The 22,004-nt window shown below is 43.4% G+C and overlaps 2 protein-coding genes across 6 annotated transcripts; one reads left to right on the top strand and one right to left on the bottom strand.

Moving 5' to 3' along the window:
• The first annotated feature begins 6,712 nt into the window (after nucleotides 1–6,712).
• LOC136542703 (probable protein phosphatase 2C 65) lies at nucleotides 6,713–10,255 on the top strand. Of its 3 annotated transcripts, XM_066535248.1 has the most exons (5): nucleotides 6,716–7,822; nucleotides 9,179–9,310; nucleotides 9,407–9,772; nucleotides 9,856–9,910; nucleotides 9,993–10,255. In XM_066535248.1, exons 1-3 carry the CDS (start codon nucleotides 6,926–6,928, stop codon nucleotides 9,761–9,763), a joined length of 1,386 nt encoding a protein of 461 aa, XP_066391345.1. In that variant the 5' UTR covers nucleotides 6,716–6,925; the 3' UTR covers nucleotides 9,764–9,772; nucleotides 9,856–9,910; nucleotides 9,993–10,255. The 3 variants fall into 3 exon arrangements, with proteins under 3 accessions (XP_066391346.1, XP_066391345.1, XP_066391344.1); XM_066535247.1 differs by having other exon boundaries at nucleotides 9,407–9,910; XM_066535249.1 differs by lacking the exons at nucleotides 9,856–9,910; nucleotides 9,993–10,255 and having other exon boundaries at nucleotides 6,713–7,822; nucleotides 9,411–9,594.
• Nucleotides 10,256–10,435: 180 nt separating this feature from the next.
• Nucleotides 10,436–20,770, bottom strand: LOC136542701 (SAC3 family protein B-like). Of its 3 annotated transcripts, none has more exons than XM_066535244.1 (16): nucleotides 20,192–20,770; nucleotides 19,052–19,180; nucleotides 18,684–18,887; nucleotides 18,005–18,136; nucleotides 17,146–17,340; nucleotides 16,744–16,968; nucleotides 16,402–16,640; nucleotides 16,178–16,278; nucleotides 15,847–16,062; nucleotides 15,502–15,729; nucleotides 15,339–15,430; nucleotides 15,163–15,256; nucleotides 14,121–14,213; nucleotides 13,057–14,036; nucleotides 12,847–12,961; nucleotides 10,436–12,646 (listed from the first exon to the last, which is right to left on the bottom strand). In XM_066535244.1, exons 1-16 carry the CDS (start codon nucleotides 20,659–20,661, stop codon nucleotides 10,889–10,891), a joined length of 5,271 nt encoding a protein of 1,756 aa, XP_066391341.1. In that variant the 5' UTR covers nucleotides 20,662–20,770; the 3' UTR covers nucleotides 10,436–10,888. The 3 variants fall into 3 exon arrangements, with proteins under 3 accessions (XP_066391341.1, XP_066391342.1, XP_066391343.1); XM_066535245.1 differs by having other exon boundaries at nucleotides 18,005–18,133; XM_066535246.1 differs by lacking the exon at nucleotides 17,146–17,340.
• Between the last annotated feature and the right edge of the window lie 1,234 nt (nucleotides 20,771–22,004).

The raw sequence follows: 22,004 nt of genomic DNA, 5'->3' as shown, positions 1-22,004 counted from the left end.
GGTAAGTGTGCGTAGGTGTAAATGTCTACATTGTAGGGTGAGATATTTGCAGAAACTCCTCCGTCCCTCCCTTTCTCGTTATGTGCCAACCTTTCCGCCTTCCATATGGTTAGATTGTCATACAGTTTCTTTTAATTAGATTGAATCAGAGAAACTCAGGGTTTGAATATTTAATTCTGGCAACTGATGTTTCATAACTTTGAACTAGTAAAATGGAGAATAACAAAATTCTCATGACACGTCGATTATAATCGAAGATGCTATGGTATTATAAACGGAAACGGTACGAATGGGCTTCGGCAACAAAATTTCTTGGACATTGTCTTTTTACAGTCTTTTCTAGAGCGTGCATGTATATGGCTGCACCCAATCCACGTCGCACTATCCTCTCCCTTTCCGTCGACTTATCAAAACAAAAATCCACATCGCACTCGCACAAATTTGATGGACACGTGAGTACGCGCGCGCGCATCAGGGCAATACGCATGGATGGATCCGGTTGGAATGCTCGATTACTATAGAATACTCCTAGATTAGATCTATCTGGGAATTCGAAGGACTGATGACACATTGACACGTGAATCATATCGCAAAATCAGAGGTGCTTGGACACGTACGCCGGATGCCAGGCTATATGTACGTACGGTAATGCTCTTTGCTCAACTCATCAAATTGAAAAAAACGTACACGTATGACAGAACTCTTATTTTTAAGCTGGTTAAAAATTAGAGAAATTTAACTTATGACGAAAATTAAACGACCGAACGGGGCAATGATTAGTTGTTGTAAAATTTGACTTTTGTTAGGTTGAAACGCATCTTACACTAATGGACGGCGACATTACACTACGTCAAATTTAGACATAATTGCCGCCATCATCACTACCGAATTTGTGAGAACCAGTAGTGATGTACTTTCATTGTCGGTTATGAGCTTGAAAATAATAAAATAATTGGAGCTGTGCTAAAACCGACAGTGAAGCACCACATCACTGTCGGTTCGTGTCTTGAACTGACAGTGTTTTTGCGGCCACTTATCATTACCGGTTCAAACCACAAACCGACAGTGATTTGGCTCTATCACTGTCGGTTCTAGCCAATAACCGACGGTGATAAGCCTACAGCACAAAAAGTCTGCAGCTGTCCTCTTCTTTCTCCTCTCTTCCATCCCAAAAACAGAGACGCGCGTTTGGGCCCTTCCCTCTATTGTTGCGGCAGCTCTTCACCATGAAGCTAGCGCTTGGATTTTTAAGAATGACTTGATCTTTTTGCTTTAAGGTCAGTAACTGTCGGTGTTTCGGACCGACGGGCCTTCAACCAACTAGTAAAAATACATTGCGTGTCCCTAATCCCGGATGGTGATGCAAAGAGACACAAGGTTTATACCGGTTCGGACGATGGATGCCCTATGTCCAGTCCGAGATATCGATCTTGTATTCCTTGCACCGAAATGCTCATAGTAGGGGGTTACAAGCAGAGCGAGAAATGGAGTTAGTCCCAGGTCTCTGCATAGAACGGTGTGGGTTACTTGGGATGCTAATCTCAGGCAGCGGGTAAACGTGCGTGTTATAGAGCGTTGCCTATGCGTGAGTGAGTGAGTTCGTCCGTCTGCCTATGCGTGTCCTAGAAACGGCCCCGGTCCCTCCCTTTTATAGTTGAAGGGGGGTCAGGGGTGATACATGCGTTCGCTATGCGGCGTCCTACGAACAGAGGCGGCATGTCCGAGCCCTGTAGCCTATTACTGTGGCGGTATGGTCGACGGAGCGGTCCTGTCCTTGATGCATTGGAGCAATGCGCCAGCCATGCCCGATCCTATGCAACGTGGGAGCTCCAGTGATAGCCTGACGCAGGGCATGGCGGACGACGTGCCGGTTGCTGTGTGCTGATAGTGTAAAGAGCCGAGGCTCAGTTGATGCCAAGGCCGAGCCGTCGTGGGGGGCTCGGCGGGCACGAATCCCGAGGTTATCGAGACCCTGAAGTAGACTGCCGAGGTGTGGAGGGAGCAGTTGGTCTTGTACACTGATTCCGAGGCTATAGTAACCCGGACCTGACTCCACACGCCACGTTGTCCCTGGAGCAGGAGTTAGGTAGCACAGTACAGTACGGACGTCGGTCGTGGGCACAACACTGAGCATAGTGCCCGGTAACCCCCACCCTATCCTGTCCTGGACGACATGGCTTCGATGTGACTGGCGTTCAGTCGGCCACGCCGCTGTGTCGAGCCGTCGTTCGGCTGATATCGCGGGAGCGGTTGAACGCGCCGGGCAGACGTGACATCTTGTCCGAGAAGTTGGTCGAGACGGAGGCGGCGGGGTTGTTTTGCCGAGCCGGCCTTGAGCGAGGCGGAGAATCGACGTCTCGTCTGAGGCTGTACGCGCGGGGCCTCGGGCGAGACGGAGAATCGGTTCCTCGGCCGAGGCCTTTCGTGCGAGGCCTCGAGCGGAGCGGAAAATTGGTAGGCCGTCCGAGGCCTTCCGTGCGAGGCCTCTAGCGAGGCGGAGATTCGGTAGGCTGTCCGAGGCCTCTCGTGCGAGGCCTCTAGCGAGGCGAAGAGTAGGTGGCCTCGGACATGGCCGGGGTTTAGCCAACAGTTGTCTCTTGGCTTTGATTTTGACGGGGTCTAAGCGATTTTTTCGATTGTTGCTTAGGGGACCCCTTCTCGTGGTACCCGACAGTAACAAACATCCACTCTTTTGATTTTGTTGCTTAATTAGCTTTGTTTTGATGACTACATTGTTTGATTCTTATTCTAGTTCTTTCTCCATTCTAGAGAGCACTTTTTTTATTGGATATTTGTGCAAGGCTCAAATTATGGTGAATTCATTATCCAAACGGTTGGTGTCTATGAACACATTTAAATTCTTAGCTAATTATTCCATGGTGGTCAAGATCATCATTGTTAGTACGTGATGCTATAATTAGTTCTTAGAATTAGAGTAGAATAGTTATTCTTCAATATTGTGCAATAATTGTTTTTTACTACGATTTTCAATTTACAGGGCCAGGGCTACCAATTTCAATTTTGAGGGATCAAGATCTTGATAAGAACATTTGAACTGTAACTGTAACATTTGTAATGTTTAATATTGATGGACCTATCGTCTAAGTAGCGTATATAAAGCGAAACCCAATTACACGAAAAAATATAAATTAAAATAAATTATAAAATAATAAAATACGAACATGACATCACTGTCGGTTAGCAGAAAACCGACAGTGTTGTCGTAAACATCAAACTGACAGTGATGGCACTGCCGGCTAGAGCCACAAACCGGCAGCGTTGGCTTAGCCATCACTGTCGGTTCTTGTCACAAACCGACAGTAATTCGTACGATAACACTGTCGGTTCAAACACAAACCAACAATATTGGTGGAAATGAACTCTACTTGGTAGTCTTATGAACCGACAGTGTTGGTGGAACTGAACTCTGCCGGTTATGTAAAGAATCGACAGTGAAGTTGAATAACACTGTCGGTTTGTAGGAACCGACAGTGATAGCTTATCCTCATCACTGCCGGTATGGTGGTACTGATTCAAAATCCGATAGTAAAGTACAATTCTGACGTAGTGGTACAGTCCAAACATTTTTGTCAACTCTCGAGACTAGCTCGTCATCGTGAGACTGAGAAATAATCCACGGGAGAGAGTGGACGGAGGGTATAGGCAACTAATTCCACATCTTCGAAAGGACACGGAGGTAGTCAAGTTGACTTTAAAAAGCTACGGACTTCGCAGATAAAACGAAAGGCGTGCAGACATGAAACCCCCAAAATTCAAATACCTACCGTCACTTTTCTGCTTGTTTTGTTCCGATGAACTGGACGGTAGCCAGTGGAGCCTCTCAGCCGGCTCTCCACTCTCCGTCCAGCACCCGGACAAACGGCCATGTCCTTTTCAGTTCATCTATCGTGGTTCAGTGGAGATTCGAGGTTCCAGAACGAACTGTGCGTTATGTGTGTTTTGTCTTTCTGTTTCTAAATATTTGTCTTTTTCTTTTTATACTATAAATTTGACTAAATTTATAGAAAATACGTTCAACATTTGCATCTCTAAATAAATTTAATATAAAAATAGATTCAATAATTTATCTAATAATATTAATTATGTACCATAAATATTAATATTTTTATATAAAAATAGTTAAAGCTATCTCTTAGAAATAAAAAAACCACAATTAAAAAGGGACGGAGGGAGCAATGGTAACATCTCTAGTCGAATGGTTTGGCAAGGAGAGAGGACGGAAAGTCTCCGTCCGGACCTAGATGACAAGATTGGCAAGGACGTTGTGGAAAATGAGCGGACAAACGTTGGAGCGCTACGTTTCTGCAAAACACCAAACCATGTTGTTGTCGATTCTTAAACCCAACATTCACGAGCAGCTGAAAATATCCTGTTAAGCATAAACCAAAGAAAACAAATGGTTGGATATTCTTTTACATGGAACAAATTTGATTTGAGGACAACTCAACTCATTGCTTGGTGGTTGTTGTTTAGCGACGTGTTTGGATCACATCTGGGTTATAATAATCAGGGCAATAATAATCTCTCGGGTATCAAAAAAAAAAAAAAAGAGAAGCTTAGTTACGAGCTGGACTGTGAAAATGTAACCAAAATTTATTGTCGTCCTATAATCCATCTTAAATAAGCATACTAATACAACACATTATTGCAGATGCTGAGAAGACCAAATCTTATAATCCGACACATGTAGTATAGAGATCCAAATAATCTAGATCATTATAAATCATATTGTGGATTAATATAACACATCCGCAATCATCCAATGGTGATCCAAGCAATTCCTAATAAGGGCTTGTTCGGTTTATATTCCTGGGACGATTCTCGGTCGGAATGATTATCTAATTTGTGTAACAATTGATCAGTCGGATTGGTTCCTATCCTCGTTCTAAAATAACCGAACGAGCCCTAGATCCGTAGCATGGTCTGGTGAATTGGCACATTATGGATATGATAGCAGACATGTATGCATGTAATTGAAAGAACTTTTAGAAACAATAATTGTCTTCTTGTGATCACCCGGTTACTTGAATGGTTCTTCAACTTGTCCTATCAACCTCTCCTTTATCATGTGCCCATTTCCTGCTTTGCCACGACGACTGTAGCGGAGCCCCTTGATTTATCAGTCCCATCACACCGTGTATATTTGGCGAAGCAGAGAGGGACAAAGTAAGTGAAGCAAAACCCAAATTTGTGGTCACGATATGCATCATCTTTTTAAATGATGACTACTGCCGTTACTTACAGCCGTTACTTCTCCCTAATAATTGTTATTAAAGACATCCGTGGTTGTCTTTTTTCACGAAAACAAAAGCATAAAAGTTCCTTTAAAAAAAAAGCATAAAAGTTCACCTTCACGTGTGTTTGCTATGTGGTTTTGTAATCTGCGCTAGGAGGTAGTAGCGGCGTGTTGTATTTTGCAACTTTTTCTCTTAATGAAACACGCACCAGCTAACGTGTTCTAAAAAAAACATGTTTATTGCCGTACTTAACCCATGGCCATCTCATCATCACTTTCGACACAAAATCGTTGAGAACTATTTTCATGGAATAAGTAACTACCATGAACTTATGACACTTATTAAAAAGTAAATATCCAATATTATATATAATTTTGTATAAGTTTAGGAGAAAGATTAAAAAAATTACTACATCCCAGACGTTGTATGCTTATGTATAGACACCTGTATATGTAATACTCTCTTCGTTCTTTTTTAATTGTCGTTCTCACTTTGCAAATATTTAAATATATTCAATTTTAACTAAATATATAAAAATATTAATATTTATAGTACATAATATTAGTGTAATTCGATAGTTTAAGATATAAATATTATTAGTTTTTTTTATAAATCCAATCAAACTTTTTAAAAAACACGACCGTAATGAGACTTAAGAGCATCTCTAGCGGTAGGAGAAAAATCTCAACCCAAAACTAGTTATTGGGGGGAACTATGATTTTGTTTTGAGGGTTTTTAAAAGGCTTCATCTCCCATAGAAGAGAAAATCTCATCCCCAATATCTCCTCTGATATGTGGGGCCAATTTGTCATTCACACTCTTTCTTCTATTTCTTTTCTATCCCCACCCGTTTATTCCCCGCAACCTCCGACTCTCCGATCGCCGCATCCTCTTCCACCGCCGCTCCTCTTCCTCCGCCGTCTCCTCCTCCCATACCACTCATCCTCGCCCACCTCTCCTCCACCGCCGTCACCTCGTTTGTTGGGCGCGTTGCCAAGCCGCGCACCATCTTCATCCTCCGCCGTCCTCCTACTTCGAGACCGCAGGTGACTTGGAAGACGCCAGGTGCATGCTACCGCTCGTATACGGGGCGAGTCCAGGTCCCTCATCTTTGAGGGGTTGGAGGCTAGATTTGGAGCGTCCGAGAAACAAATTTGCTCATTGGGTACTGCTGGAGCTCTCTCAAATATGTCAAATTACAGTTTTTTCTCGTTCGGGTGGCAACTGGGGAACTGTTTTTTTTTTAGCATAACTGGGGAACTGTTCGAGGTGCTCCAAAAACGGGCGGATCGAGAAGTTTCCTAGTGCCGCCCGCGAATACAGTCCCACCGAATTATTTCCGCTGCCACTGGACAGCGGGGCACACCTCCCCCCAGCGAACTACCCGTGCACCACGGCGCGGCCGCGGCGTCGCCCCTCTTGAGTGCCGTGTGCCGTGTGCCGTGTGCCTGCAAGTGCCTTGTCTCTCGCACTTGGCGTTTGAATCGTTCCACTTTCCAGTCTCCGGCTCTCTCCTTCTTCTCTGCTTCGTTCACTTCTCCTCCCCTTCCGATTTCTTAGCTCTCCGAGCCCCCCAAAATCACGCACCCAGAGAGTGGAGAGCGGAGAGGAGGAGAGGCCGCGCCCCAAACCCAAACCCTAGCCACACACGACACGACGCAACGCCGATGGGGTGCGCGCAGGGCAAGTGCTGCCTGCCGCGGCACCCGAGGAGGGGCTCCTCCTCCGCCGTCGGCGGCGGCGGAGGGCTCGGCGACCACGGCGGCGCCACGCTAGGCCGCGCCGCGGTGCCCGGGGCCGGGCTGGTGCTGGAGTACGCCGCGCTGACCGTGGCGGGGCTGTACCCGGACTCCCCGGCCCGGGAGTCCCAGGACGCGCACCTCGTCGCCACGCGCTTCGCGGGGGACCCGGACCTCCACCTCTTCGCTGTCTTCGACGGCCACGGCGCCGCCGGCGCCGCCTGCGCCGGGTTCGCGCGGGACGCGCTCCCGCGCCTCCTCCTCGCGTCTCCCTCCCTCGCCGCCGCCGGCCCCGCCGCCGCGTTCCGCGAGGCCATGCTGGGCGCAAACGCCGAGATGCACGCCGCGCCCGGGGTCGACGACTCAATGAGCGGCACCACTGCCGTGGCCGCCCTCGTCGCCGGCGGCGCGCTCCACGTCGCCAACGTCGGCGACTCGCGCGCCGTCGCTGGGGTCTGGCGCGCCGGCCGCGTCGTCGCCGAGGACCTCTCCTGGGACCAGACCCCGTTCCGCGCCGACGAGCGCGCGCGAGTCAAGGCCTGCGGCGCCCGGGTCATGTCCGTCGAGCAGGTGGAGGGCATGCGCGACCCGGAGGCCGAGGGCTGGGCGCCCGACGAGGGGGACCCGCCCCGCGTCTGGGCGCGCGACGGCCTCTACCCCGGCACCGCCTTCACCCGCAGCCTCGGGGACCTCGCCGCCGAGGCCGTCGGGGTCGTCGCCGAGCCGGAGGTCAAGAGCGTCGAGATCACTCCATCGCACCTTTTCTTCGTTGTCGCCAGCGATGGCGTCTTCGAGTTCCTCTCCAGCCAGGAAGTTGTTGACAGGGTACCAGTTCATTCTCTGCTCTACTTTCCTTTTCCTGTTTGTTTGCCTTTTTTTTTTGACCCACTTCAATTAATTCCAGTCTGCATATCGTGGTCTACGGAATAGACAGGTAGTAGACTAGTGTGAACCTTACAATGTGGTGTGTGGGAGAGTTAGCTGCTACATTCTACCTGGATTACTTCCAAGGACTATAGTAATCACACGTGTTTGTTCATTTCATCCAACCAACTATAGCCTTGGTATAGAGCTTTAAGCTATTGATGTGAAAGGAATCACTGTATAATCGAGAGGTACTCCTATGAAACTTAGCTGATTGCCCAGAATGAAAGGAGTAGAGCCTTTATGTATGGATAATCATAAGTTGACTTTCTGCATAGTGCGAAATGATTTCAGATGAATTTTGTGTGTGCTATTAGGAATAGGATAAAGATAGTGTTCAGTGGTCGCTAATGACTTATGGTTTACCTACACGTACAGTATATAGTGCCCAACTTTAGCTTGCTGCAAACAGAAATAGTACAAAAGGACCTCCCATTTTGACTTTAACTCTTCTTTTTTTTCTTCCTTGCATTGCATACTATAAAGTACTCCATCAGTCAAGTTGCTTTTCTCAGAAAGTTGAAACTGCAGGATGGTGTAATGATTATGGAATAGTGAGGGTTCCGAGGTCGATCGTTGTTGTCATTATGAAAGCTCGCTTGCTCTCCCTCCCTCTCTCACTCTCTCTGTGAATAAAGTTCTGCCTAAGTGGAGGTAACTTTATGTAGTAGAATAATAGAGTAGCATTTGAGCTGTGATGGAAAAATTGACTAATCCGAAGTGTGAAGAAAAGTGGAAGGACAAGCTAGGTAGTAAATGGCTGCAAGGACAAAGTAAACTTTCCTAAAGTACTGCTGATAAAAAGGAATGCTGGCCATCTTGTTGGTCTCAAAACTGACATATGATTTCAGATTGGAGTATTGGACTGTTGATTTCTGAATTACTAGGGTCGTACCTGCATTTTGTCAAATCTTTTTATTAGGCCCAAACATGATCTGTAGTTAACAATGGATGGTCCCCTCTTCATAACCTCCTACTTTTCCACCCAACATTTCACACAGTTTTGAAACAATGTATACTTATATAATGAAACCAAGCTGCTAACAGTTGTTTTCTGTTCTCATGCCTTTTGTTGTATATATTATTCTGTCCTTTGGTATGAGTCTATTATTTATACCATTCTTGGAGCAATAAAAAAATTCCTTATTTTACCACTATTGCTGGAACTTTTCAGTAATGAACCAATGATAATATGTGTTTTTTCTTGCTTGGCTTTGTCTGTGTCACTAATTCTAAGCTCTTTCTCGTTTCCTACAGGTTGCTACATATCAAGATCCAAGAGATGCCTGTTCAGCAATTGCTGCAGAGTCATACAAACTATGGCTGGAGCACGAAAACAGGACAGATGATATAACAATAATCATTGTGCATATCCGAGACATGGAAAATGTAGGTGCACCAAAATTTTAAATTCTGCAAGCATAAAGAGAGTAACTTATTCAGTGACTTGCAGAAAATTTATTGTTCTTTCCAAAATTTACTCAGTCAGGTCCTGCAGGGAGTGACAAAGCGGACTATGGTAGTGTCGGAGAATCAATAGCTGTGCACACAATACAGTCAGAGATACCTGTATTTGTACAATCAGAAGCAAGTCACATGAACAGATCTGCTGCTACCGGAATGCAATCACCGTCTTCTGGCTCTCCAACAGAACAAAGCCTCTCATGTGTTGCTCCTCCTACGCACCCTTTGCTGATACATGGTAGAATATCAGATGCTTCCAAGCCTGTGCAAAGTGAGCAGCGAGCTGCATCACAACCGGTACAAACTTGGCATCAAATGGACGGGGGTACTGAGCTGGAGTGGTCTATGCAGCAAAGCATCCCTCCAGCCTCCTGCTGAAAGTGGAGTTAAATCCACCAATCTTCTAAATCCTTTCCGATGAAGGAGAAATTGCAAACAATCTCACATAAGTTTGCTCATTCTATTACAGTATGTAAGTTGAATTTTGACAAAAAGAGGCCTCGCAATAACCCACCACCGTCCTCCGTAAGATCTTGCCTAGAGACCCTAATCTTTTCTGTCAGATTTTTTGGAGGAACCATTATTGAGAGGCTGCTGTCTTTTGCAGGGAGCTACTAACCGTACCATGGATGTGATGTTTGCCAGCAGCAAATCTCGTGTTGTTGCTCGTGTTTTGGTAGAGCACCTGCTGCTGCCGACGATGCAAGGTTTCTGATCCTGTGTGGTGTGGGATCATCTAACCATGGGCTGATTGGTTGGCGATGGGCGCCACCAGAAGTGCTGTCCGTGGAATGGAGTTATTCTCCGTTCATTTGTACTTGTTAACTTTCACAAGATATAAATTAATTTAAGTTGATGCTTCTCGTGGTATGACTTGAGACGCAACCGTGCAATGCCATCCTGCCACAGAATTAGGATCTGGAATTGAAATGCCAGTGCCGTGCAGAACAACATATCAGCTGGGTGCCTTTAAGATGCAAAAACGAATGTGGGTCGCTGTTTTTTTTTGGGGGGGGGGGGCTGCTTTAGTGCACTCATTGAGTTGATTATGATAAAAAAACGTTGCTTGTTGATGGAAACACGTTATTAACTTTATTCCGTTCTCATGCAATTTTTGGGCTGCCACGAGGTAATCATGGTAGGGAATCATCTGAAATTTGAATTTGGACAAATTGGTGTTCTTATTTACCTCGACCGTACGGCCGGAAACCTCTAAAAGTGTGTTACGCAGATACGATACCATCAGCGTGGGCTGGATCCAGACGTACGTGAGTGGTTTTATATCCAACTACTCAAGAAACAATCACCAAGCTGACTTCTGCCGTAGCATGCAGCATGATTCGAAGGGAAAAAAATGATGATTTAGCTTCTATATTTCATTCCTGCCAAAAAGAATGGCGCAACTTGGCAGTAGGAGTTTTTTCTTCCACAAAATCTAATTTTACAAGTCACAACAAATGTGGAAGGATTGTGTAATGTAACCCTTCGAGCCTTCTACGGGGTTCAAAAGTATATGGAAAGTGTCTCATCGATCCTCTCCTGCAGCTTGGTGCACTGCTCCAGTAGCCGGGCAAGCTTGTCGTCCCTCTCGAGTGGCACAAGCTCACCCAATTCCACTCTTCTTGGTATGTACATTTCATCAACTCCATGCGCCCTGTTTGCGACGCAGTTGGTGTCAGTAGGTGCCTGAGGTTCTTCATGGACCTGTGCAGGCAGTCGTGGTGGTAGAGTTAGGGGCTGCGCATCAACAGCATCGAGATCGCAACTGATCTCGATGATTTCATCTAGTGTGATGCCGGTTGAAACAGCAGGCATCATGATGTGATCCTCCAAAATGGCCACATCATCGCTGGTGTTGTTTTTAGCAGTAAGCCCTTGTGTGGTACCATTAGGGCCAGCTGCTGTAGGAGCCTGATAGAGGTGCTGAGTCAGAACATAAGCTTCTGAGAACTCTCCGGTAGAAAGCTTTGCTAGCCTCCAGTTGTAAATACGCCGGAAGATAGCCACCCATCTGGGAGCAAGATAGTAAGACGAATCCCGGAGTACAAGGCCAACACATTTCTGCACCATAATATTCACTTCGGTGACCACCTGGGTTTCATCTAACAACCGGACTGATTCAGTCAAATATCTCGCCAAGCACTCCTGAAGTAACTTCTTCTGATCTTGGATCTGCTTGCCCATGTGAGAACCATGGTTTAGCCAGGATAGATCGTAACTGAACTCTAGAATCTTGCAACTATTAATGGCTGCAAGCAGTGGTTGGATCCTTGATGGCGAAGACCATCCAATGCTAGGCAAGAACATTTCTGCATATATCCTCTCATTGCTTGTTCTCTCCAGAAGATCTATCTCAGGAGCTGGCCATTGGCTAGAGTTTGCGCGTGCCGCAGCCAAAATCTCTTCTGCAAGTTGATTGACAGCATTGTTGAATACTGAAATGCAATCCCCAGGGCCAGCTCCAGGTGTAACATGGGTGTTAAGCAGCTCAAGTTGTGGATTCAAGTAGTCCAGAAGCAACTCATGGGTCTTCACAAGAGTGACATCGGGCTGCCTTGGCAAACTACTTATCAGCCACTTCAGGCCCTCACGCAGTTTTTCATCATCAAAGAAACCATTGGCATGGTCTTCTGTGTAGTTTTCGACAAGAAAAATAACCAAAGACGAACCGATCTTTCCTCCATTAAGACCACTGAGGCCAAGCCTGTCCATGATATACTTTGACGCGTAGTCATATCCTTCGTTATATGTATCGCCACTCAAAATCAGAAGAGGAAGATTGGATTCATCTGGTATGTAGGCTAAAAGATTGTTAAACCGCTCCTTCTGCATTTCCCATGAATTGCTTTCAGACACTACAAATACTATACAACTCGTACTGTTAGCAATATCATTATCAATAATTTGTTGATCACTGGTTCTAACAACAGACAAACAGCATGTGTTTGGAAAACTGATCCACTCTGTCCAAATTGATAGGCCTGCTGAAGAAATAACCAATCCACTATCTCCAATTCCATAACCCATGAGCTTTCTAAGTAACCATTTTGAGGCAAAACTGTTGGTCTGGGATTCCATAGCACCTGGTGGGACAAGTACAAGCAACTTCCAGCAGAGGCATCTAGCATCAGGGTTATTTTCATTTAGAATGGGACCAGACAACTCGGAAACATTTAGCCGTGACCAGGACCTTTGCTTTCTTGCTTGTCTTTCTTTAAAGGCATGGCCAATATCTAGTTCTTCAACTGCTAGCTTAGGCACCTTCATAGTACACAAGACTCAATCATTATCGCATCTTAACAATACTAGAAAAAAATACTAAAACATCATTTCACACTGAAATTTCACCAAAGTTCAATGATTTATCAATTAATAGGGGTACACAGTTTCATCCAATAAAATCTTTATCTTGCAAAAGTGATGCCTCCATTTACTGATACTGGAAAAAAAAACTGTCTTACCATTGTACTTTTATGAACTGGTGGGCCAAGTGATAGAGAACACAACGCTGCAACAGCAAGAGCATTCTTCTGCTCCCTAAGTAATCGCTTGTCTGCAGCACGGTGCCTCCATTTCCTGAAACACCACAAAAGGAATCAAACTTTTATAAGTTACCACCAAAGTTCTACTGATGGGAGCATAAAAGGATAGGACAAGGACAAATGAACAACCTCAGTATTGCTTTAAGGTTTTCATCAGAAACTAGTTTCTTGGGGGGTGTAACAATTGGTGACCAATCATCATTTGTGCTGTTACTAATAATATGATCCTCATATTCCTCATGATCAGACAAAGGGGAGCTAATAGGTGATCCAGGTTCAATAACCAGAACTTCACGATCTGGTGGAGTTCCCTCATCCATATATGTACTGATGCCAGAAACATGCGCCCTGAAGTCATCTTCCGCTCCATACATATTGGAGTAATCTAAAGATACGCTGTCTGCAAGAGGATGCGAAACAATTGGTTCTGCCAGAGCATTGACGTGTTGCGTGTTAGCTTGTGACCACAGTATGTCTGTTTGCATCTCTACCTTTTGAGGGATCTCAGCAACACCACTATCCTGATCTTCAGCTATAAGATCATTAGCCAACTTGGTCTTGCCTTCAGCTTTTGGTGAAGCTACTTTTGGTGTTTTTGAGAGTATGTCCCTCTTGCCAGTACGTGGAGAAGCAGCAGTAGGAAAAGATGAAAACCCGTCTTTTCTACCATCAGTTGGGGAGAGAGGCTTTGGATGCGTTGAACTAAATAGTTTATTGGCAGCTTTTGGAGAGAAAGGATCTGAAAACATTAAGCTAATCTGTCTGTCAGGAGTGGTTGAAACAAGCCCAGAAAATGATGGATCCAAATCCCTTCTGCCATCAGGAGGAATCACAAGAGCATTCTGTGGTAGAAATAGATCTCTTTTGCCAGCAACGAGTTGACCAGGATATGGAAAGACAGTCTTTTCTTTGCTCATAGGAGCACAAACTGGCCCAGAAGAAACATCATCAACAACCCTCTGCGATTTTTTCGAATGCACAAGCTGTGAACAACCAGATGGGAAATCGCTTTCACTGTTAAGAAAAGGTCCTTCTTTTACTAGGTACAGTTCTTCATACTGCCTCAATCCAAAACCATGGTATTCTAACAGACTTTCAACATCCTCGTCCTTGAAAGAGAAAATGAAGGCATATAAGGATTTCAAGTTCCCAGTTCAGAATTAGTTTCTATCGAAGGAAGAGAACATACTGACCTCCATAGCAAGCCACTCCACAACTTGTGAAATAGGGATGCCTTGGCCATTCTGAAGACCACTGTGCAAGGAAGCAAGTGCTTGCCTCCTTAGCTGGGAAGAGAGTTCATTTGTTAAATTTACAGGAAGTGCACTTGAAATTGAACAGCAGCCTACTACATGAAAGTATAACAAAGTAGTGATTTAGGAGTACTGAAAGACACTGCTATCATAAAATTATCAAATGCCAATAGCCAGATAATGTGTAACAACATGCACTCATTAAGTCACGATGAATTAAGTTCAGAGATTTGAAAGTTGAGTTTCCAATATGATGGCCGAGACTTTAGTTAATTAGACAGGTTAGGTGGTTTTATGTCCACTTCTTTTAACCTGTGGAGCTTTATCTCTCCCTTTCTATATCTTTGTGCATGGACCACATTTCTTTATATTAATATAACTTTTACCCTTTCTGTAAAGCTTTCCCATTATCAAAATGTTTGAAGTATACTAAGCACGCAGTACGATGCCATGCATATGATATATCCATTACAACCGAGAGTTCAGTAACTTTTCCAATCATTGGGGCACTTGATATTTGCCACCCTTGAGCAGTAGTCATTGGCAATGGGCGAGGTGGCAAAAATCTTTCCACTCAATCAAGTGGGTGGCAGATTGTTATACGACAAACATACAATGGTAGCATGCCACAACTTAAATGAATCAAGTTTATCTTTATGCCACAGTAGATTTTTTGCATTGTGAAAAGAATGCTCACATTCTAAATTCATTATCACAGTTAATTCCATTATATTATAAGAACTGACCTAGCTCAGTTGATTTTGAGGGTGTGGATGTCCCCCTAAACCACCCAAGTTCGATTGTGTGCCTATTTCTTCTTAAGAGGATGCTACCTAGTTCCTACTAGGTTGGTCAAGGTTTTTTTTTGTTACCATTACAGTATTTCAAGCACGATTGACGTAGGAAATATATGAGCTTAGGAAGAATAATTTCCACTGAAAGGGTAATTTTAATGAACAGCTTTTAAAGACAATAATTCTACCTTTGCAAAGTGAGCATGCATCAAACAGGCCTGCAAATATGTAGCTTTCCTTGCAAGACGGAAGAAGGAAATAAAGTTCCCCATTCTACATGCTCTGATTGCATAGAAAATGTAGGCATTAGATGAAAGCTAGTGTAAATATGATAATCACAAATGATGTTTGATGGTATGACTACCTTGCAACTTCTCTTGCAAACAAGATCTCTGGACTGCCTCTAATTTCACGAGACATCTTAGCAAGATCCAGAGATAACTCAGCAGGTTCGACCTAATTCAGATGTATGTATGAGTCAGCAAATATCAGAACGCTAAAGACCAGATCCGTTCAATTAGCCTCACCTTGTAACCAGGATGTTTGTCTAACTTAAGCAGTGCATAATAACCCCGAAACTCCTTTTCTGTTGAGAAGAAAACACCTTCTCTCCTATGGTCATCATACATTTGAAATAGCTCAACTGATGTTTTATTCATCTGCTCAATGTTGAGGTGTGCATCAAAACCCTCTGAAAAACCTTCTCCTTTGTTGTGTTCACATAATTCATGCATCGCAATGATGTGGAGCCTTATCTGCTCAACAAAAGACAGCTTCAAGATGAAACATTCCAGGACATAAGAGTGCACACAGAATAAATACATAGTGATTGATGAAATAAACACTGAACACAGGGATAAATATGAAAGTACCATTTGCTCAAGCATAGAAATAGCCTCTTGATTGAAGAAATGTTGCATTCTAAGATCCATTCTTATTGCTCGCATCCTGTCCCACAAGAAGTTGTATAAGCCCAAGAAACTGTCATCATATGTGTGATCCAGCAAACTAAGAAGGTACTCCATTGTCTTCTGTAGAACTGGCAGAGGCCTTATCAAGTCTGCATCTCTCTCAGCAGTCCTAGTATACTGTAACAAACACATAACATATTCCATCACGCTTCTTGTTATCGGTGATTAGAAATAATTCAGATGAAATACTGTCATACTGCCAGCTTACAAGGAAACATTATGTAGTATGTACCTTTTTAACAGCGAGAAGCTGAGTAGTTAGGTTTCTGTCTCCATCTAATCTTTCATACCTATCAAGATCTCCTTTTCTCTCACGCTCTGCCCTCTCAGGTTCTAAAGAAAAACAAGGATATATATGCAAAAGATATATTAGTTCCATATGTTTAGAGGAAAGTATATAGAAAAGGCAATGTGAACGACTACATAGTATCATGTGAAGTCGATCCAAGGAAACACCTGGGCACATATCAGGGCAAAGCCCAACAATTGCGGCTAAATCTGTGGAATCCATGTCAGCCAAAGTACTCTCATCAGTATCATCGTTTGTTCTCATAGGAGTTTTTCCCACTGATGTGGCTTGTTTGGACTTGTCTGCAGAGCTTTTGAGTGCTTTCACAAAGTCATTAGTATTTTCTACTGGCCTGCTTAATTCAACATGGAAACGAGCCAGCCGCTTGACTTTTGCTTGTTCCTCCCTGCACAAAATGTTTCATGAGTAACAACAACAGGCAACATATGGAATTGAAATGTTGTTGCAAGGAGAGAAAAGTGAAAAGCCATCTACTGGACAATAAGTACCTCTCAAGTTCAGTTGAAGGGGTCAAATGATCATCATCAGTAGCATCCAAAGGAGATATCCCTGTTCTTCTGGTAGCACTAAGTATAGAAGGCTTTGGTGGAGAAATAGCTAATGTGTTAAGTTCATTGGAGTCTGAAAGGCGAGACATCTGTTGTGGTGGTGAACGTGCAGCACCAATGCGTGATTGTATTTGATTTCCGAACTTGGGGAAGGATGCATCAGACCTGTAATAATTGAAAAAAAAAACTATTAATCTGTATTAATGACCAGCAGGCACAATAAGAGGTCTCACTTTATTTGCTAACTACTACTTCAAGTTAAAATGTTATCACTACCCAAAATCAATATTCTAACCAAAATTAACATGAAACAAAACAAATTCAAAGCAAAACAAGCTTTACTTCTGGACATCAGCATGTGCACGAAGATTCTGGTCTGAGTTGCCGCTGCCAAAATCTACAGGTGATGACCTAATATTGTCTCTAATATCTGATGGTGGTGACTTGACCATGCGTGTGAACTCTGATGCAGGTGATCGCATCCTTTTTGAGGCTTCAACATTTCCATCACTGATGGTATCCGAATAGTCAACCAGTCTGCAAACAGAGCAGGGGGGGGGGGGGGGGGGGGGGGGGGGGGATATTGCTCACATTAGCTGCAAGCCCATAGCAAATCAGTCGTCGTACTAAGTGGATGTGTGGGATGTTCATGCCAGCTTTCGTAATACCAAAATATATAGCCTACTTCGTACTTTAACATTTCCAGAAAACCATGTGACAAAATTAAGACAGCAAAAAATATTGGTAGAAAATGAAGTAAAAAAAATCAATCTTAAATCTTTCTTAATGGCATTTGGAAAATGTGACACAGCAACAGAAAAACAGAACTAAAATAAAGGTTAATTTCATACAAACTTGAATAAGGGACTAATGGTTATGAACAAAACAAACCACAGTTCTCATGGTATTCCTTTAACAAGAAATCTTAAGGAAATTACAACAACAACAACAACAAATAGAAGAAACATTTACAAAGTATTTTGCCAAGTAACTATGTAAGCATGCTCTTCCTGCTTCAGTTTAATAACAAATCCAACCAGGTGGCAAAACAATTCCAAATGGATTTTTTTTTAATTGCTTTCCAACGGCTCCAGAGTTATTTTGCTACAGAACTAGTAGGTGTTTAAACATTTCATAAAGCAAGCTTACTGTGCACAAAATGTATAAAATTACACCAGAAGAAACAAACATTTTTAGATACCTTCTAGAATTTCCACCAGTATTAGTATGAGCTTCTGTGCCATCAGCATCCTGATAGGACAAAGTAGGTGACCTTGACCTTTTTGAAATGTTATGATCCAACGATCGATTTTGCATTGAACCAGTGAATCTACTAAGAAAGAAGAAGAAAACAAATTACAATAGCATAAACACACATGCAGGCACACAAGCAAATGCAACGAGGCATTTGTGCACACTGAATAAGACGGTTTCGGGCAATGAATTTATATTTAAGTGTATAATGACATGAAAATAACAATTTTGATTCAACGAATAATGACAATGTAAAACTTAGTTTTATCATCCACGATATGCTTAAGTTAGTATTACAATTCATCAATATTCATTCAAAAAAAGGGAAACATCAACATGGACAAGATGCACTACTTCCCAGGGCAGAACAGTGCCAGTCATATCCAGGAACTAATGGATTACTGTTATAACGAGGAAAATTGGTTGTACATGATGGAATTATAAATTAGACCCTAATTCTCACAGCAAACAAGATGGTACAGATAGCAAACGACATTTGTACTGAAAGTATAATCAATGGCTAGAGTAATTATAACATTCATTTTCTGGATAGTTTGTAATGACGCAATATCCGAAGCTAAAAAGTAACAGTACAAATATGGAGAAAATTGTATGAAAGAACTCACTTATACACATTAGCACGAGGATCAACAATCTGCACACGATGATGATCTTGGAAGTCTGATGGAGGTCTAAACTTGCTGGCTATGTTTGATGGCGGTGATCTGGCTGAAGTTTGTGACCTCATGTTCTCTGAAGGTCGCATCCTCAATTGCTCTGAAGATTGCAAACTTCCATTTTCAAACAATGGGTCTGCATAGTTCACCAACCTGTTAATAGAAGAAACGTTAGGCACCGAATTTCTGATGAACAGCAAGTTCCAGGAGAACTTGACAGAACATACATAACAAAGAGAACCTTTTGAGAACTATTCAATTATGTTCACTTATCACATAGCTAATGACTTGAGAGATGCATCAAGAAGTGTTTGTACCTTCTTTGTTCCATACCATTATTGTAACCTGCAGGAGAATCTGCACGCAGATTTGATACAGGTGATAGGGCCCTGTTCCTTGAGGAAATAAGAGAATCCGCGGACCTGCTTACTGATGGTATGGCTGGCCTACGAAGAATGCAAGGCATCAAAATTCCATCAACAAGGATGCATGTTGTTTTCATCTTTAAAAAAAGTGCATCTAATATTTATTCCCTCCATAAGTAAATTTATGACGTTTTGGACATTGACACAGTCTCCAATGTGCAACTTTGACCATTACTTTTTATATGAACATAATACTTTAAGCTTAAAAAATCAATATTAACATGTTATGAAAGAACTTGTATAAAATTAACTACTCCCATAGGATGAATTCATATGGTTTTACTCCAATGGATGGTCAAACTGTCAAAGTTAGAGAAGTGTGACTGCACGCACATATTCTAGACATTTTACAAACAAGGTAGTATTATGCAAAGCACAAGTAATACATGTAATCAGTTAGGTGGTTGATACATGCAGTTTCAGTATGCCGCATTTGTCTACAATGAAACAGAAAATCGTACAGATTGCAATAATGCCCTAGAACAGGACATATATTGGAGAAACTAGCAGCATTGTCCATGCAACTGTGTGGCTGGCACATGAGTTGTATTTTCAAAAATGCAGTTATAGCAAATGTAAAAATACGAGACACAGTACAGATTTTAGTTGTGCGTGTTATACAATACAACCATACTAGCAGCAACAGTGTTATATATCTATATATATTCTTCCTTTTTGAACCAGTGTGGGACTACGTAGTCCTAGAACAACTGAGGCCTTGAATACTGTATTGATCTGCTAACTGTGACACAAGGTATCAATCCAGCCAACAAAACAAAAAATTCCATCATAAGTACCGAGCGCAGATATATCATTACTACATTTAGTTATGATCATTAGTCAAGAGAAACTCATGTCAGCGAAATATAGTCACCACAAGGCAAATTACGTGCTTCAGGGTTTTCCAATACTATGCAAGAGCAAGTGCACAAATCCTAATCACTAGTCAATTAGCTCCACGACAGTACTTAAACGCACAAACACATACATAACACAATCCATCACTGAGGAACAGAAGGCCCAAAGCATCACCTCGGCTGGGGCTGAAGATGCCGAACAACGTGGCGACCGGTGGCAGCGGTCGCACCTGGGTCGAGTGCAGGACGAGAGCTCGGGAAGCGCAGGGAAGCGCCGGTGGTCGGACGCGTGGAGGGTACAGGTATAGGCATGGACTGAGTGGCAGCAGAGCGATACATTGTATCCGCCGGGGCGAGCTGGGGCCGAGGGCTCGGGAAGCTCGGGGCGGCCGGGCGCACAGAAGGGAAGGACGGGTTGCTGGGGCGAGCTGAGGGGAAGGTCGGGTTGGCGGGGCGAGCGGAGGGGAAGGACGGGGTAACCGGGCGAGCGGAGGGGAAGGATGGGGTCGCAGGGCGAGCAGAGGTGAAGGACGCGATAGCCGGAGATGGGGTGGCGGCGCCGACGCCGACGCCGAAAGCGGGTAAGGCGGAGCCCGGGCCACGGGTGGAGGGCCCGGCTTCGCGGCCGAAGCCGGATGCGGCCATTGACTCCGCCGGGTCGCGGAACACGAAACCCTAGCTGGTGGCGCTACTTGCCGGCGTGACGGAGAGAAGGGGTTTGAGTTTGAAGTGGGAGATCGGAGAGGTGGGGAAGGGAGACGACAGACGAGCGGCTCGTCGTGCAGGGGTGACTGACACAGTGGGGCCTATCTGTCGCTGGGCAGCCCGAGTAATTAGCATGCGTTTGTTGATTTTTCTTCATTTTTAATCTTTTAAAAAATATTTAAAAATAGCTCCACTTATTTTTTTTATCTTCATTTTTAGCTCTTTTGGTGCGCCTAGCGCAACATGATATGCCACATTAGGAAAACGATGATTTTTTTACTTAGAAAGCCTTGTTACACCACTCCTACCGGTACAATGGTACTGTTTTGTCGTGCCAACGGAAATGACGTAATAAGACTCAACCTTAGAAATTATATTTTTTATATGATATCAAATAAAGATATTTTTTTATATTTGAACCTTAGATGAAAAATTAAGTTTGAAGCATCGGAGGCTCAAAAAAAAAGTTTGAAGCATCGGTATTTCACCACGTTGTGGGTAGTCTTATGAAGGATCATTTTTGTTACTTGTTTAGTTGAAAGAGTGAAAAAGAATGTGTGTTGTCACTTGTCAGTTAAGGAGTTCAGGTATTAACCCTGACCCACCCCACTTCATCCTAGCAAAACACATGCTAGAACATCTCAACACTGAAGTCCCTTAAACCTATTTTAGGCCTTGTTTAGATTGCAAGTTTTTTCACTCTCTCTCCATCACATCAAATCTTTGGACACATGCATGGAGTATTAAATATAGATAAAAAAATAACTAATTACACAGTTTGATTGTAAATTACGAGACGAATCTTTTGAGCCTAGTTAGGCCATGATTGGACAATAATTGTCAAATATAAACGAAAGTGCTACAGTGCCAAATACTGATTCCTAACATCAATCTAAACAAGGCCTTATATAAGATTTAGAAACTACAGTTCAACCGTGCACTAGGACTGTTCCTAGATTTTGCCGCCCAATCGCAGTGGCATTTAGAGCCAATTTTATGCATGAAAAATTTAGCCACCCACAAGGTACCAATTTGCACTCTGGCTATTTGTCAAAATTATTATATAGAACACTTAGTTAATAAATCCGTTTGTTTTGTGGTATATGTTATTGTGTTAACTTATGTGTGAGATGAGAGGTTCTACTTGTTCTAGCAATAGCAATGATGGATCTCACCATTCATATACATGTCGTTTCATCTTCAAAAATGGATCCGAATCTGTGATCGAAGGCATATTGAATTTCATTTTAGAACCGACACACGCCCATAATAAGGCACATGAG

Source organism: Miscanthus floridulus, chromosome 3 (assembly GCF_019320115.1).
Source record: "Miscanthus floridulus cultivar M001 chromosome 3, ASM1932011v1, whole genome shotgun sequence".
NCBI classification, from domain to species: Eukaryota; Viridiplantae; Streptophyta; class Magnoliopsida; order Poales; family Poaceae; genus Miscanthus; species Miscanthus floridulus.
Note: the sequence above shows the minus strand (reverse complement) of the source record. Positions and strands in the feature narration are given on the sequence as shown.

Coding starts and splice junctions, on each gene's coding strand:
- LOC136542703 (XM_066535248.1), top strand. CDS start 6,926: ATGGGGTGCGCGCAGGGCAAGTGCTGCCTGCCGCGGCACCCGAGGAGG. Junction 7,823..9,178: donor GCCAGGAAGTTGTTGACAGG/GTACCAGTTCAT, acceptor CGTTTCCTACAG/GTTGCTACATATCAAGATCC. Junction 9,311..9,406: donor ATATCCGAGACATGGAAAAT/GTAGGTGCACCA, acceptor AAATTTACTCAG/TCAGGTCCTGCAGGGAGTGA.
- LOC136542701 (XM_066535244.1), bottom strand. CDS start 20,661: ATGGCCGCATCCGGCTTCGGCCGCGAAGCCGGGCCCTCCACCCGTGGC. Junction 18,137..18,683: donor CCTCGTGCTAATGTGTATAA/GTGAGTTCTTTC, acceptor CTTCTTTCTTAG/TAGATTCACTGGTTCAATGC. Junction 17,341..18,004: donor ACTGGTGGAAATTCTAGAAG/GTATCTAAAAAT, acceptor CTCTGTTTGCAG/ACTGGTTGACTATTCGGATA.